This window comes from Anopheles coluzzii, chromosome 3, assembly GCF_943734685.1.
Source record: "Anopheles coluzzii chromosome 3, AcolN3, whole genome shotgun sequence".
Lineage (NCBI taxonomy): Eukaryota > Metazoa > Arthropoda > Insecta > Diptera > Culicidae > Anopheles > Anopheles coluzzii.
Genome location: NC_064671.1, coordinates 25,664,865 through 25,677,108, shown reverse-complemented (window position 1 = coordinate 25,677,108; position 12,244 = coordinate 25,664,865). Strand labels below are relative to the sequence as shown.

At 44.9% G+C, this 12,244-nt stretch overlaps 1 protein-coding gene across 1 annotated transcript in view; it reads left to right on the top strand.

Annotated features, from left to right (window-relative positions):
• Positions 1 to 12,244, top strand: part of LOC120956662 (protein O-mannosyl-transferase TMTC2) — a 162,083-nt gene that overhangs the window by 142,946 nt on the left and 6,893 nt on the right. Inside the window, exon 8 of the mRNA XM_040378329.2 lies at positions 5,394 to 5,638. Coding sequence (XP_040234263.2) covers positions 5,394 to 5,638 — 245 coding nt within the window. The remainder of the gene's footprint in view (positions 1 to 5,393; positions 5,639 to 12,244) is intronic.

Below are 12,244 nucleotides of genomic sequence, written 5' to 3'. Positions count from 1 at the left end.
TTCAAACGAAGGTGAAAGACAGCACTTCGTTCCTAGCTCACAAACAAAGAAAACACACATACAACACACACACACACAAACATCTTGCTTCCGAGGGGGTAAATGGATTTGCGGCAGAGAGGCAAGGTGCGGGAAAATATAAATGATTTTTCCGCACCATTACTTCCAATTTTGTGAAATAGATGATAATTCAACTTTGCTTTTCCGATGTTGCCTCGATGTGCCGTTGTGTGGCTCGATGTTCGGTCCGCGCGCAAACGGTGGTCTTTCGGACACGGGACACGTCCCGTTTTCTGACCCTTGCTTTGCTGGTGATCCTAAACAACGGGTGAGAGACAGGGGGATGTTTTCCCCCTCTTTTTTCTGTAGTGATTCACTCGAAGTTTTCTCCCTGCAGTGTCACAACATGCTGCGAAAGAGCTACGGCACGAAGCAAAGCTCGAATGTGACAGTGTCCGGCATTCGAATGTGTGCACCACCATCACCACGCGAGGGCGGGTAGGCCCCCAGCTGCATCCCTAAGCACTGAGGAGAAGAAAGAAAAAAACGAGAGTCTGACGGAATGACGACACGGTTTTTTCCAGGGAACCACCGCTGGGAATTTAATCATTCCGGTGCAGCGACTCCGCCCGTAAGGGCAGCCGGGCAGCCTAGCTGCCGGTCTTTAGCGAAGCACTGATGTGCTCTACGGCACGGGCTGAACTTTGCAGCCCTTTGCTCACTGCCCGGGCCGACACATTCACTCCAACAAAAGACAGCCTGGTGCATCGGCTGGACCGGGGAGAAGCACGTCGGAGTTGCATTGAATAAACGGCTAGTAAACGAGAGCTCGTACGTTCCATTTTCCCCTTTCTCGGAGGAGTTTTTTTTTTTTTTTGTTTGCTTCTAAAAGTAGTCCAACAGGAGACAGGAGTCGACCCCGGGCTAGCGCGTGGATGGACTTTAATATTTATGATAGCCCGACTGCTGATGTGTGTCTGCTGCCTTCACTGCAGCACCAGTGTTTGAATGATGGGCTGGGTGTGAGTGGGGTGTCTCGGGCAGCAGCTCTTTGACAGGACGTGCACACACGCGCGCGCGCACACACACACAGGAAGAAAGCAAATATGAACAAGTGATCAACGAGTAACATGGTAGGAAGGGTGTCTTTTACCTTTTTTTTACTTCCCTTTTGCATCATTTCTTCCCGATGACAAAACTGATAACGATTGGCTGGAGAAAGCAAAAGGAAGAGGAAAAAAACGACTCAAGCAACAGCCTCCACTAAAAAGTCATGGAGACGCCCGGTACTTTGTAAGAAAGCTGCGTCAATCCCCAGCACCGAAGCCATACATCTTTTCCCCTCCCCCCCCCCCCCCATTCTTCTAGCCTTGCTTGCTGCAACAGCAAACCAAAAAAAAGAAAGAAAAACAACGCTCACAAGACATCGTTAAGCAACTCCAGACTTCGGTTGTCGTCTCGCGCGCCCTGACGCGCAGCCCACTTCCGGCCACACGGCCCGAGTTTGGGACGTGATCAGATTTACTGATAAGCTTTGCGGACTCGCTGCGGATGTGGCTGTACAGGTGGCACACATACACACACACACAAACTCGCACGCAGAACCTGAACAGCTGTGCTGAGGGAGTAGAATTTCTGCACAAGTGAGTGAAGGAATTTGTTTGGCCAAGCGAGCTGAATTCTTCTACCCGCTTTTCCCCAGCCGGGAAAAAGAAATTGAAAGCGATGAACTTTGTCATCGTGTACCGATGGTGTGCGGCAGGAGGGGGGGGGGAAACATAGTCGTAGTGAGCACACTCGCACACGTATAATGCTTGCGTGCAGCTTCAGTTTCAGTGCCACGGTCTTTAAGGTTAGCCATGCGAGCTAACTGGCTCGTGTCGTGTGTGTATCGCAGGGCATTAGTTTTTTCCCGTATTCCTACGGCATGGTAGAACCTGAGACAGAGCCAGGATGCAATTGGCTGGAAAAGCGCCAGTAGAGAACGCGTATCAGTCTTTGAGCGACGGTACACCATTCTGTAACTCGATTCCATTTTTGTGTTCATTTTGCACAGATCATTTAGCAATCATTGTGCGGATGGCTGACAGTGTAAGGGAAGCTCGGTGCTATCGGACGATGGTTGTTGGTGTGTGCTTCGTTTTTCCTCTTTCTCTCTCTCTCTCTCGGTTCGTTCTAAAGGAGGTTCAAATTCACTTGACTCACGATTCTTTATTCGTCCGGCTGCCGTTTGGAAAGGGCCACAAAATACTATACAAATCATGATGCACGTAGTTTGTCAACTGCTTTTGTTCGTTTGGTGGCGCACAATGGACGCATGGAAGTTCTGAATGAATGATCCACTAGCTTGCTTGTTTTCATTGAGCCATCTTCGCTCTGTTTGCTCAAGACTCGACGGTACCTAAAGACTTTTTTTTTGGGTACTGGAAGAATTTTGAAAAGAATCCGTTTCGAATGATAATATCATGCGACACACCCAACTAATGATGAGAGCTTGAGTGGAATAAAAGAGGGCCTAGCATCTGTACATTCAATTTTATTTATATCAATTGGCATGGTTTGCTAAGCTTTTTGAACTTTTTTTATTAGTTTTTTGTATTCAGATAACATTTTATACACAAAAATTGTAGATTATTGCCTTAATGCATTAGTTTTAATTTATTCAGTTAGAAAATTTGATAAATAATAAACAATAGTAGAAAATAGTTAATAGATAACAAAAATAAAAAATAATGCTTGTGAGCTAAATAATTGCATTGAAAGGGCAGAGTACTTCTTTTTTAATTTTAAAGTTTATATAGATTAAAATTTTTTTTATTATTATTCAGGAGGGAATGCTTTGCTATATGGCTGATCTTTATGCTATATGCGGGTGGATTTCATTTTTAATTATTCCTATCACGTAACTGCTGAATAGCTCGATTAATTGTTATTTATTTATCGATTTATTGTTATTTATTCTAAAGCCTGGTTTTATCAATCCATCGAACGGCAATACTCTAATTGTGAGCTCTTTGGCTATTTCGTTAAATAGTTTCGAGTTCCTCTTTCTCTCTAGACATTCTTTTAGTTTGTGTTGAATGTCTTTAACATAGGCACAATTTTCACAATTAAGACTGTTAACTAAATTTTAATTGAATTTTAACTCCTGAGTGCATACTCTTTCATTGGCCAACAAGTAAATATAGCTTTTTTACTCCGAGTTCAGTTGTTTACCATTTATAACGTTGAGCCATACGTTGTACGTGGGTTTTGTATTATTGCAGTTGATAGCTAAGCCATTACTAAAGATTGAAAAAACGAATCATTAAAATCACACAATCAGCATTTTGTAGAAATGTAGTTTTGTAGGACATCAGCATCATGTTATAAACAGTGTTACACCCAAGTATTTGGCCTCTTGTCACCTCTGTAAATCTAATGACACCCCTTGACGCCTTTCATACAAATACAGTTTTGTTCATTTTGCCAGGCTTAAAAAAAGTCAACCAAAAGACGTATGACGGCTTAGAAACCTCCTGTGAAAAGCAATCACACAAAAGCTTCCTCTCATGACACGGTGCACCGCGTACTCGTAGCCCACACTGCCACCTCTAGCGCTGCCGTTTACCGTTGATCAAAAACGTGCTCTAATATTCATAAGACACTTGACACTTTGTGTGCTCTTTTATCATGCAGCCCTATGTGTGTGTGTGTGTGTGGCTTGATTTCAACGATTTTACTTACTTTGCTCACCTCGTTTACGCTGTCAGTGCTTTTTTGCTGTCTGTGTGAGTGTGTTTGTGCTCATTTGGCTGAGGAAAGAAAGAAACGGTCGTAAAACTACTCCCACCGATGCTAACACGTGAGCATGCCTTTGACACTGTGTGCTTTTTCCTGCTCCAAACGGGAGCACATCATTTCCCTTCTGATTATCCACACCGTTTTCGCTGGTCTCCTTGCCGGCGTAGCCGTGTATCACGTTGCCCACCATTACCGTAAGAAGCGTCTTTCAGCCTCGTTTGCCTTTCCATCTTTCTACCTATTCAGCCAAAAAACACCCCGCAAGATGAAAGGAAAATCTGCCCTGCCCGGCCACATTCCTCGTTTAATATTTCATAGTAATTATGATTACACCACTTGCACAACGCAGCTTCAGCCTTTCGCCTGGCCACAGGATGGCGGGCAGGGTTAGTGTGCTTAAAAACCGAGCAAGCAAGGCGGACGAAAACAACCCCGCTCCGGTGCACCGGATCGGCCAGAAGCAGCGCAAAGCAGGAGGCCTTTTTTTCTCGTTCCACCGAACGACCGTATCATCATGCTTGCGCGTTATCTACCGGGAACATCCTTCCGCTTCCTTCGGCACCGGCTGCATGGGTTGCTCCCTAGCGCAAACCTAATGGATATGGGACATGACGGCTGTCGGTGGCCGGGATTCGAGAAATCCTTCAGCCCAGATCCCAACCACCGCTGGAGCAAGAGAGCGCCGAGTGGTTCAAGATTTCCCGCCTGCTGTGTCAATGAGGCTGAGTGTTCTGCACTGCACGGTGTGAAGCACGCGCTGCTCGTTTTTTTACGATTTCACTCGTCATAAAATCACGCTAAAAGGCTCTCGTGGATGGATGGATGGGGAATGGTGCATCCTTCTTTATTTTTTACGGCTATACGTCAAACATCATCCACACGTTAGCGCGCGCACACACACGGCCGGGACAAGCAGCACCTGTGCAGGGACATTACCCAAATGCTGCATTAAACCAAAACCATCGTCAAAGATTTGCACCACCACCACCAGCAGCAGCAGCTAGTTGATAGTGTGCAGATAACGCAGGCACACACACACACACACACACACACACACACACAGCTTGGATGAAAATGAAACTGGATGAAAAGGCATCGAAATGGAGCTGTGATTCTTCCGTCTTCTTGCATCCTCAAGAGGGTCGTTTTTCATTCATTGCGACAGCGGCATTGCACGTTTTCCATGCCAGCGAGAGTGATGTCCAATTATCCTGCCGCATTTAAGAAACGAAGCACATGGTTGTTAAACAACAGGGAAATGTTGTTTTGTGCCCATTGGTAAGTTGTGCTTGAGATAAATGAATCGTTTAGTGAGGAAAGTGTTGAGGACCGACCACGGATGTCGTTTGGCTCGATGACGACAGTTCATATTCATTTCGTATTCATTGCGAATATTCCCCCGCACAGGGAGCGCAAAAACACACAATGGACTTGCAAAGCGTAAAATCGTGATGGGAAGGCAAATTTGTGGTCATAAATCCATTGTGCTCTCCTGAGTGTTTTGCCTAATCACTATCATCTCAACTCATTTTGTCAACCCGAAATCCTTCCCGCAGCGCAACTTAACTTTACTAATCTGCATTTTTCTACTTCATTTCATCTTCTTACAGTTGCCTATCTGAACCTTGGAACCTCGCTGATAGCGCTCGGCCGCTGCCAGGAAGCGGCCAGCGTCCTGCGGGAGGGCACCAAGCTGGACGGTGCCGGTTTGCGCGATCGGGCCGCCCACGAGAACGCCCGCATCAGTGCGCTGCTGCAGCTCGGCAATCTGTACGCCGATCAGGGAAAGCTGCAGCGCGCGCTGGCCATCTATCGGGAGGCGTTGCACACACTGCCGGAACGATATCCGCCACAGGTAAGCGGCCACTACCTACCCTATTCCTATTTTCACAGCCCGTATCATTTACATTACATTTTCGTGTCCTTGGGCAAGCTCGTGGTGTGATTTGAAAGTGGCACAGGAATCGCATTACTTACCGTTAGCGGCAAACGAAGGCAGCCATCGCGGACCAACTTTATGGCTTCATAAAGTCACGTGCCAACCACCGTTATCATGTATCTTCATTCACCGCTCCCCTTTCCACGCCGACCCCACCGGACCACAAGGGCTAAGCGGAAGTGTTGAAAAGCTTTTAATGATTTCCTTCCGTTCTTGGTTGCTCGTCGACCTCGGCGGTTGGGGGAAGACACACCATGGGCCATTTCTTCCCTCATTCCCCCAGGCAGACTAGCTGCCGGAGCCCTCTGCTCCGGAAACCGAACCAGCACCAACTTCGAACCGTCCCGGATTCGAATGCGCCCCCGTTTATCAACCGTCTGCCACCAGCATGAGCAACCGGGCCACTCGGATGGAGCACCGTGCGCACGGGGGAAAAATTATCACCGGAAATGGCAAATCCGGATATCAGAGATTTTTATAAACACTTTGCCGTTGCAGCCCCACGCTACCGTTCGCCGGTTCACCGTGCGGAAAAGTCTGCCCGCTCCTGCTGTGCCCGGCCAGACTGACCAATCGGTACGTTCGGGGGTGGTTTTGGTTCGTTCGTTCGTGTGCCGGTGACGTTTCATATTTATAGTTATGGTTCCACAGCTGGCACCACACCTCACTGTCCCTGCCCCTTTGCTTTGCTGGGACGGAGAAAGCCACTGGGATTAACTACAGGCAAGGCGAGGCGTCGAAACGTGGTACCAAACCTACCTACGATGGCGCACGAACGGATGAACGTATTTCCGCTATTTCTTTGGGTTGATTTTTTTCCCCCGTCGACCGGAGAAGGAGTGAGTGGTGAAGGGAGAAAGGTGAGAGAGTTGGAAAAGTGTTTACACTTTCTTCCCCATTTTACCTTCCCTTCACACACACACCTTGGGGCGGGCTTTTCATCATCAACCGGGTTTGGGTCGGTTTTCTTTTTTATTCGTTACTGCTACACCTCGTTAACTCGTCGTTTGCTATACTGGGGAGAGCACAAACACACACAAACACGGCACAGGATTTCACCATCCATCTCATCCATCTCCCTGTCTATACCGGAGCGTTTGGGTTTGGGTTTTCCGGCTTTCGCCCGAAATGGATCGTACCGTTACGTTTCCTGTTTCGTGCTGTGTAAGTCACCGGGCGGTGTTTCCTCGGTTAGCCGGCGGAACGTGCTGGATCGCGCCCAGGCAGTGTACCCTAGTGTACCTGCACACATTTTCAGCACACCCGGGCTGCTTGTACAAACATGCTCACTCGCATGAGAGCTTGCCCAAAACTCCCTATTGGGAAAAGGCGAGAGAGAGAGAGAGAGAGAGAGAGAGAGAGAGAGTTTCCCTTCTGCATCTGCAAACCTTGCGCATGATTGCAACGCCTGTAGAAAGTAAAAACAATCCCACCAACTTTGCTGACGGAACGAAAAACCTATTTGGAGCGAGAAAATAATACAAAAACAAAGGAAAGACCAAACCCTCAATGTCCAACTATACTAAAGACTTCTTTGTGTATTTTTTTTTTGCCAATCTTCTCTCCTGCATCATGTTGGGAGAAAGCGAAAACCGAACCCCCGTTTCACATCCTTATTTTATTACCAACGGTTGTATAAATTGGAAATTTTATTAGTCTTATAACGCACACCAACCACCTCGCCCACCTCGAAACCCAGTGCGGAAATACGTACCGGATGAACTCGGTGGACAGCGCTGCGGTGCTAGGCAATGTAGCAACAAGCAGGAGCCTACCAAATCGCTCACAATTCACGGTGATCCGCCTCGGTGCAGTTTAGTTTTATTAGATCGACAGTATTTTCTGACATTTTACGAGCTGGCTTCGCTCGTTGGGTTTCTTTCGTCGTAGGAGTAGATAGTGGGAGTAAGATGCAGCGGCAACGAACGGAACAAGAGTAAATAGTTTGGTCTGTGTAGTAGATGGTTAGGAAAAAAGTCATTGGCACATAATTTTTGATTTTTTTGTAAAGCTGGGTAAGATTAAATTATGGCAAGGTTTGGAGAACTGGTTAACTGGAGGAGCCATACAAATGGCAAGCGAAATGTGAATAATGTCGTATGGCACGTTGAGCTACCATATCCAAGTTAAAGTTGGCAATTGTCTAGAAGAGACTAAAGCTTCAACGTTGCAATCAAACACAAATTTAAAACAAACAGTAATGGAATGTTAGAGAAAAACTGTGAGTTGTCTCTATTATCCTTAAAGTACCTGGATTTCTTGAGTCTATTGAATTTTATTTTCAAAGTCCAAAATTTAATTTTGACTTGCTTCTTCTATTGGGCGTAGCGTTGTACGCAGACATGCCTGTTTTGCGCAGACATGCCTGTTATGTGCAGACATCCCTGGACATCGCCTTTACAGGCATCCGAGGCTAAATTCATTACCACGCTGCCGTATAGTCAGGCCTAGCTATTGGAGGACGGTACATTCTAGACTTGATCCCATAACGGGCATGTTATTGAGTTGTTCGAGTTGACAACTGTACCACGGGACCGCCCCGCGCTATTTTATGACTTGCTATTATCACTAGAATAAGATAGTTATTTGAATTATCGTACCAAGAAAACGGTTGAAGATGATTTTCAAATCTGTTAAAATAAACTAATATCATGCAGTGATATGTTAGGGTAAACATATTTCAATGTGGCCAACAAGAGCTTACTAATATGTTACTGAGGGCTACAACATTCAATATTCAACAGTTTGGCATATTGTTCCTTTGGCATAGAACGGGATATTAACATAAATAATTTCTATCATTCCATCAAACTGGTTTGTAAGAAAAAAATTGCATGAAAAGTTATTAAATACACCACCAGCGTCAAGTGCACATTGTGCTATACATGTGGTAGAGTAGGATTTGTCAATCATTCTTTCAGTTGAAAAGTCTGTAATGAATTTTTTCAGCTAAACAAGTTTTAATAATGGATACAACAGAAACGGAACTTCAACCAATTCATACCAAAACGAATTAAGCTCAAAACAACTTCAAAACTATAACATTCCATTAGCAGCTGAAGCAGCTTGACCAACAATAGTTTTGGACTGCTTTAACATAAATTCCACCTCGTTCTAGTAACATTTTGTTCATTTCACTAGTTTCTCATTTCACTCCCTGCGGTATCTAATAAACTCGCCCAACCAACCAATGTGGTGAATCCACAGAGCCAACCTCCCATCTCTATACCGGAACCCGTTTTGGGAAAATAAAGTCAACTGAACGAATTTAATCTTCATCGCGCCAATTTCGCCCTACAGGGGTGTTGTTCCACGCTCACTCACCACCGCCACCTGCTCTGGGCCCAACCGAGTGGGAAAAAGTATTAAAATATTTACAAACCCGGTACCGATTTGTTTACGCAAATCCAACAAGTGAAAGTTTTCCATACTGTTTGCGCGAGTGTATGCGTACATGTATGTGTGTATGTGTGTGTGTGAGCAATTGTGTCCCGACGCCAATGTGTCCTTCTTCCATTCCAACCCTTCCCGGAACAATCTCTCTCACTCTTTCTCCCTTCGAACTGGTGTGTCGGTGCTGAAGGACGACTTTTCCGGTTACGCAAGCGGAACAAAATGCAAAATGTTTCCGGCCAACTTGATGCTTTTTTTTCTCGCCCTAGCTCTTTCTCTCTCTCTCACACACACTTTCTAAACTTAGCTTCAACGGTTTCCCGGCCAACGCACAGCACCCTTCTTGCCTTGCGCTTCTTCCCATAGCCTACTGGTGCGCACGTGAGATATGAACATGTGTGTGTATAGACTGGGAGACACAAAAAAAAGGAACAAGACGCAACTTTTTGCCCAACTCTTTCACAGTGTATAGCCCCCTGTTTGCCTCGAAGGGTCCTGAAATGGGATGTGTGTGTGTGTGTGTAGATGCAAAAAAGTTGTACACAATCTGTGACAACGAAGTTGCAAATGATTACACTTTGTGATAAACTGGGAAAAAGCTCCTGTTTCCTCCGTGCCGGCTCAACGGGAGAGAAAATATTTTCCCGCACCAAAAACTTCGCTCGGCAAACGGTTTTGCTTGTTATGCTGCTCTGGGTGAATTACACATGTGAAGTTTGAGCGGTAAAGCAGTACCGGCTGGTAGACAATTTTAGATTTGTTCGCTTCTTGTTTTTTTTTTTTTTTGTTTGCTTTCGTTTTTGCCACGTGGGCTGTTTATGAGCGAAATAGTGAAGGAAAAATGTTTAAAACACAAAGTGCTGTCACGTTGATAAGCTCTTTGTGTGTGTGTTTGCTTTTTTTTCAACGCTCCAAACAACTCACCCGCCTTCTTCAGTGTTGTTGGGCAATCCATCCGTTGTTGTATCAGTGTGCCTGGCGGCAAGGGAAGCACTTTCATTAAAAGAATGTCCGCTTTCGGGTGCAGCGACGAGATCTTTGGAGACGTTCTTAATCATCCAACTTCATCTTGCTCGCCGACTTTCGAGCGGGCCGAGCGCAACTTCAAAGCAGCACATCGCTGCTAAACGCAGCTGCACCGTTGGAGAGAATAGTTCTGGCACGGAGACGTGGTTTGGTGATGTGCGGCACTATCACAAATGCGGGGCAGGGTGTGTGATTTATGAAAACAAGTTTATTCTTAATTAGTTTCTGCAGATTGTGCACTTGCTCGCAGCAGCCCAAGGCTGTGGTTGCATGGCCAATAATAATGCATGCATCATCTTTGCGTCGACTAGCGATAATTATATTAATTTTACTTTAATTTTAATTTAACTATTTAATTCATATTTTTATTCGTGTTGTAATCAGCAAGTCCATCCAAATATACGTGCAATTCATAACAAAACCATTGTAAAGTAAAGAATATTAACAATAGTTCACCCAACGTGAAGCGTTTTCGATGCTTTGCTTCGCTGCGCATGTCATTTTCGCAAGCTCACGCTCATTTCCCTCTGTGAGCTACTGGATGAAGGATGAAAAGCTGCGAATAAAATGGTGTACGAGGGGAAAGAGACACATTCACGTGATGCTTGTTGCTTCCAGCTTGTAAAAAAGAAACATTCCACGTGCCGGCACCGAAGGTTATTGCACTTGGAGTGGTCAGAAACACGCTACAATGTTTTGTGCAAGAAGAGGACGTTTTTTGTTATTGGGATTTTTTCTATCCACATTGTTCAGTGCAAATATTGCTCTCTAATTGCATAGGGAACTAATGCAATACGTTTAAAAGACATACAAAATTATATTTTTTGTTATAAATGCAATAAAACACTATAATTTGTACACTAATATTTATTAGAATTGAAAGTCTTTGAGAAAAAACATGAAATCGCCCTTTCAATGGATAGCGTTTACACTAATAATTTATTATACACACATATAGCTATCTACAAAATCGTTAATTTAACACATAATCGTTTACCGCATCATAAAACCCCTTTTGCACCTTCAATCACGCCTTATCATTTTATTTCCCACGAACGGTCACCATCATCATCATCATCATCATCTGCTGGTGATAAGAATAACAGCTAAACACGTTGCGGATGTTAATAGCTTATTGCTTCACCCATTTCAGCGCACCATTTCGCTTCTCACATTCATTTTGCAATACTTCTTTTATGTCTTTGATACCGTTTTTACAAAAAAAAAAACACTCACCCTACAACCTATCCAATATCAGCGCTCTGAGCGAAATGATTGCTCTAGCGTCCCGGCCATGGTTTAAATCTTTTCCACCAATTCAATTCACACCCCGTAATAAACGTTTATCTATTTGGCCATTCCCGTCCGAACACCGATCTTCCACACCGTGTTGTGTCAGTGTTCCGTTCCGTGTGCTTACCTGCCACGAGAGCTTACGCGGGTAATGGTCAACGTCTCATCGCCAAATGTCCTTTGGGAGGGGGTTTTGCCACAGGAACCTGCAGCAGAAGGACGCTCCGATAAAGATATGTTTATGGCAGGAAATTGACTCACCGGTTCGATTTTTTGCCCTCCTCGAAAGCTGGGCACAGGGCACAGGGGTTCACGGGGTAAGGTGAGTTTGAAGTCATTTTCACTCCATGTGCACGAACCCGTATCGGTTCACCCCGGTAGAAGGTACGGAATTACCCTATTAAATTTTATACCATTTCAAATAAAATAAAATAATCAATTAAAGTTTTCTCACCCTGTGAGCAGGGGGGGGGGGGCGCCAGCGTCATCAGCCCGGTTGGAAAATGAGCAAAGCAATAAAGTTTGGTTTTCCTGGCTTTCTGTTATTTTCACGAAAAGATGTGGAAAAGTTTCGCTTTGCAACGTTTATGCTCGATCATTTTGGTGAGAAAGTGCATTTTAGGATGAAATTAGCTGGCTTTAATGGCTGCCTCTCGAATGCACGAATGTGTTTGTAGCAAAAGCAGCAAAATTTAAATGGCTTTTTACGCTTAACCCATTTTCAAAAGGAGTTTGAAAACATTTTGAAAGAAATTAAATTTAATGAAGCTTTTTTCGCTTCGTTGTTGAACGCGCGGGAAAGCTAATCAT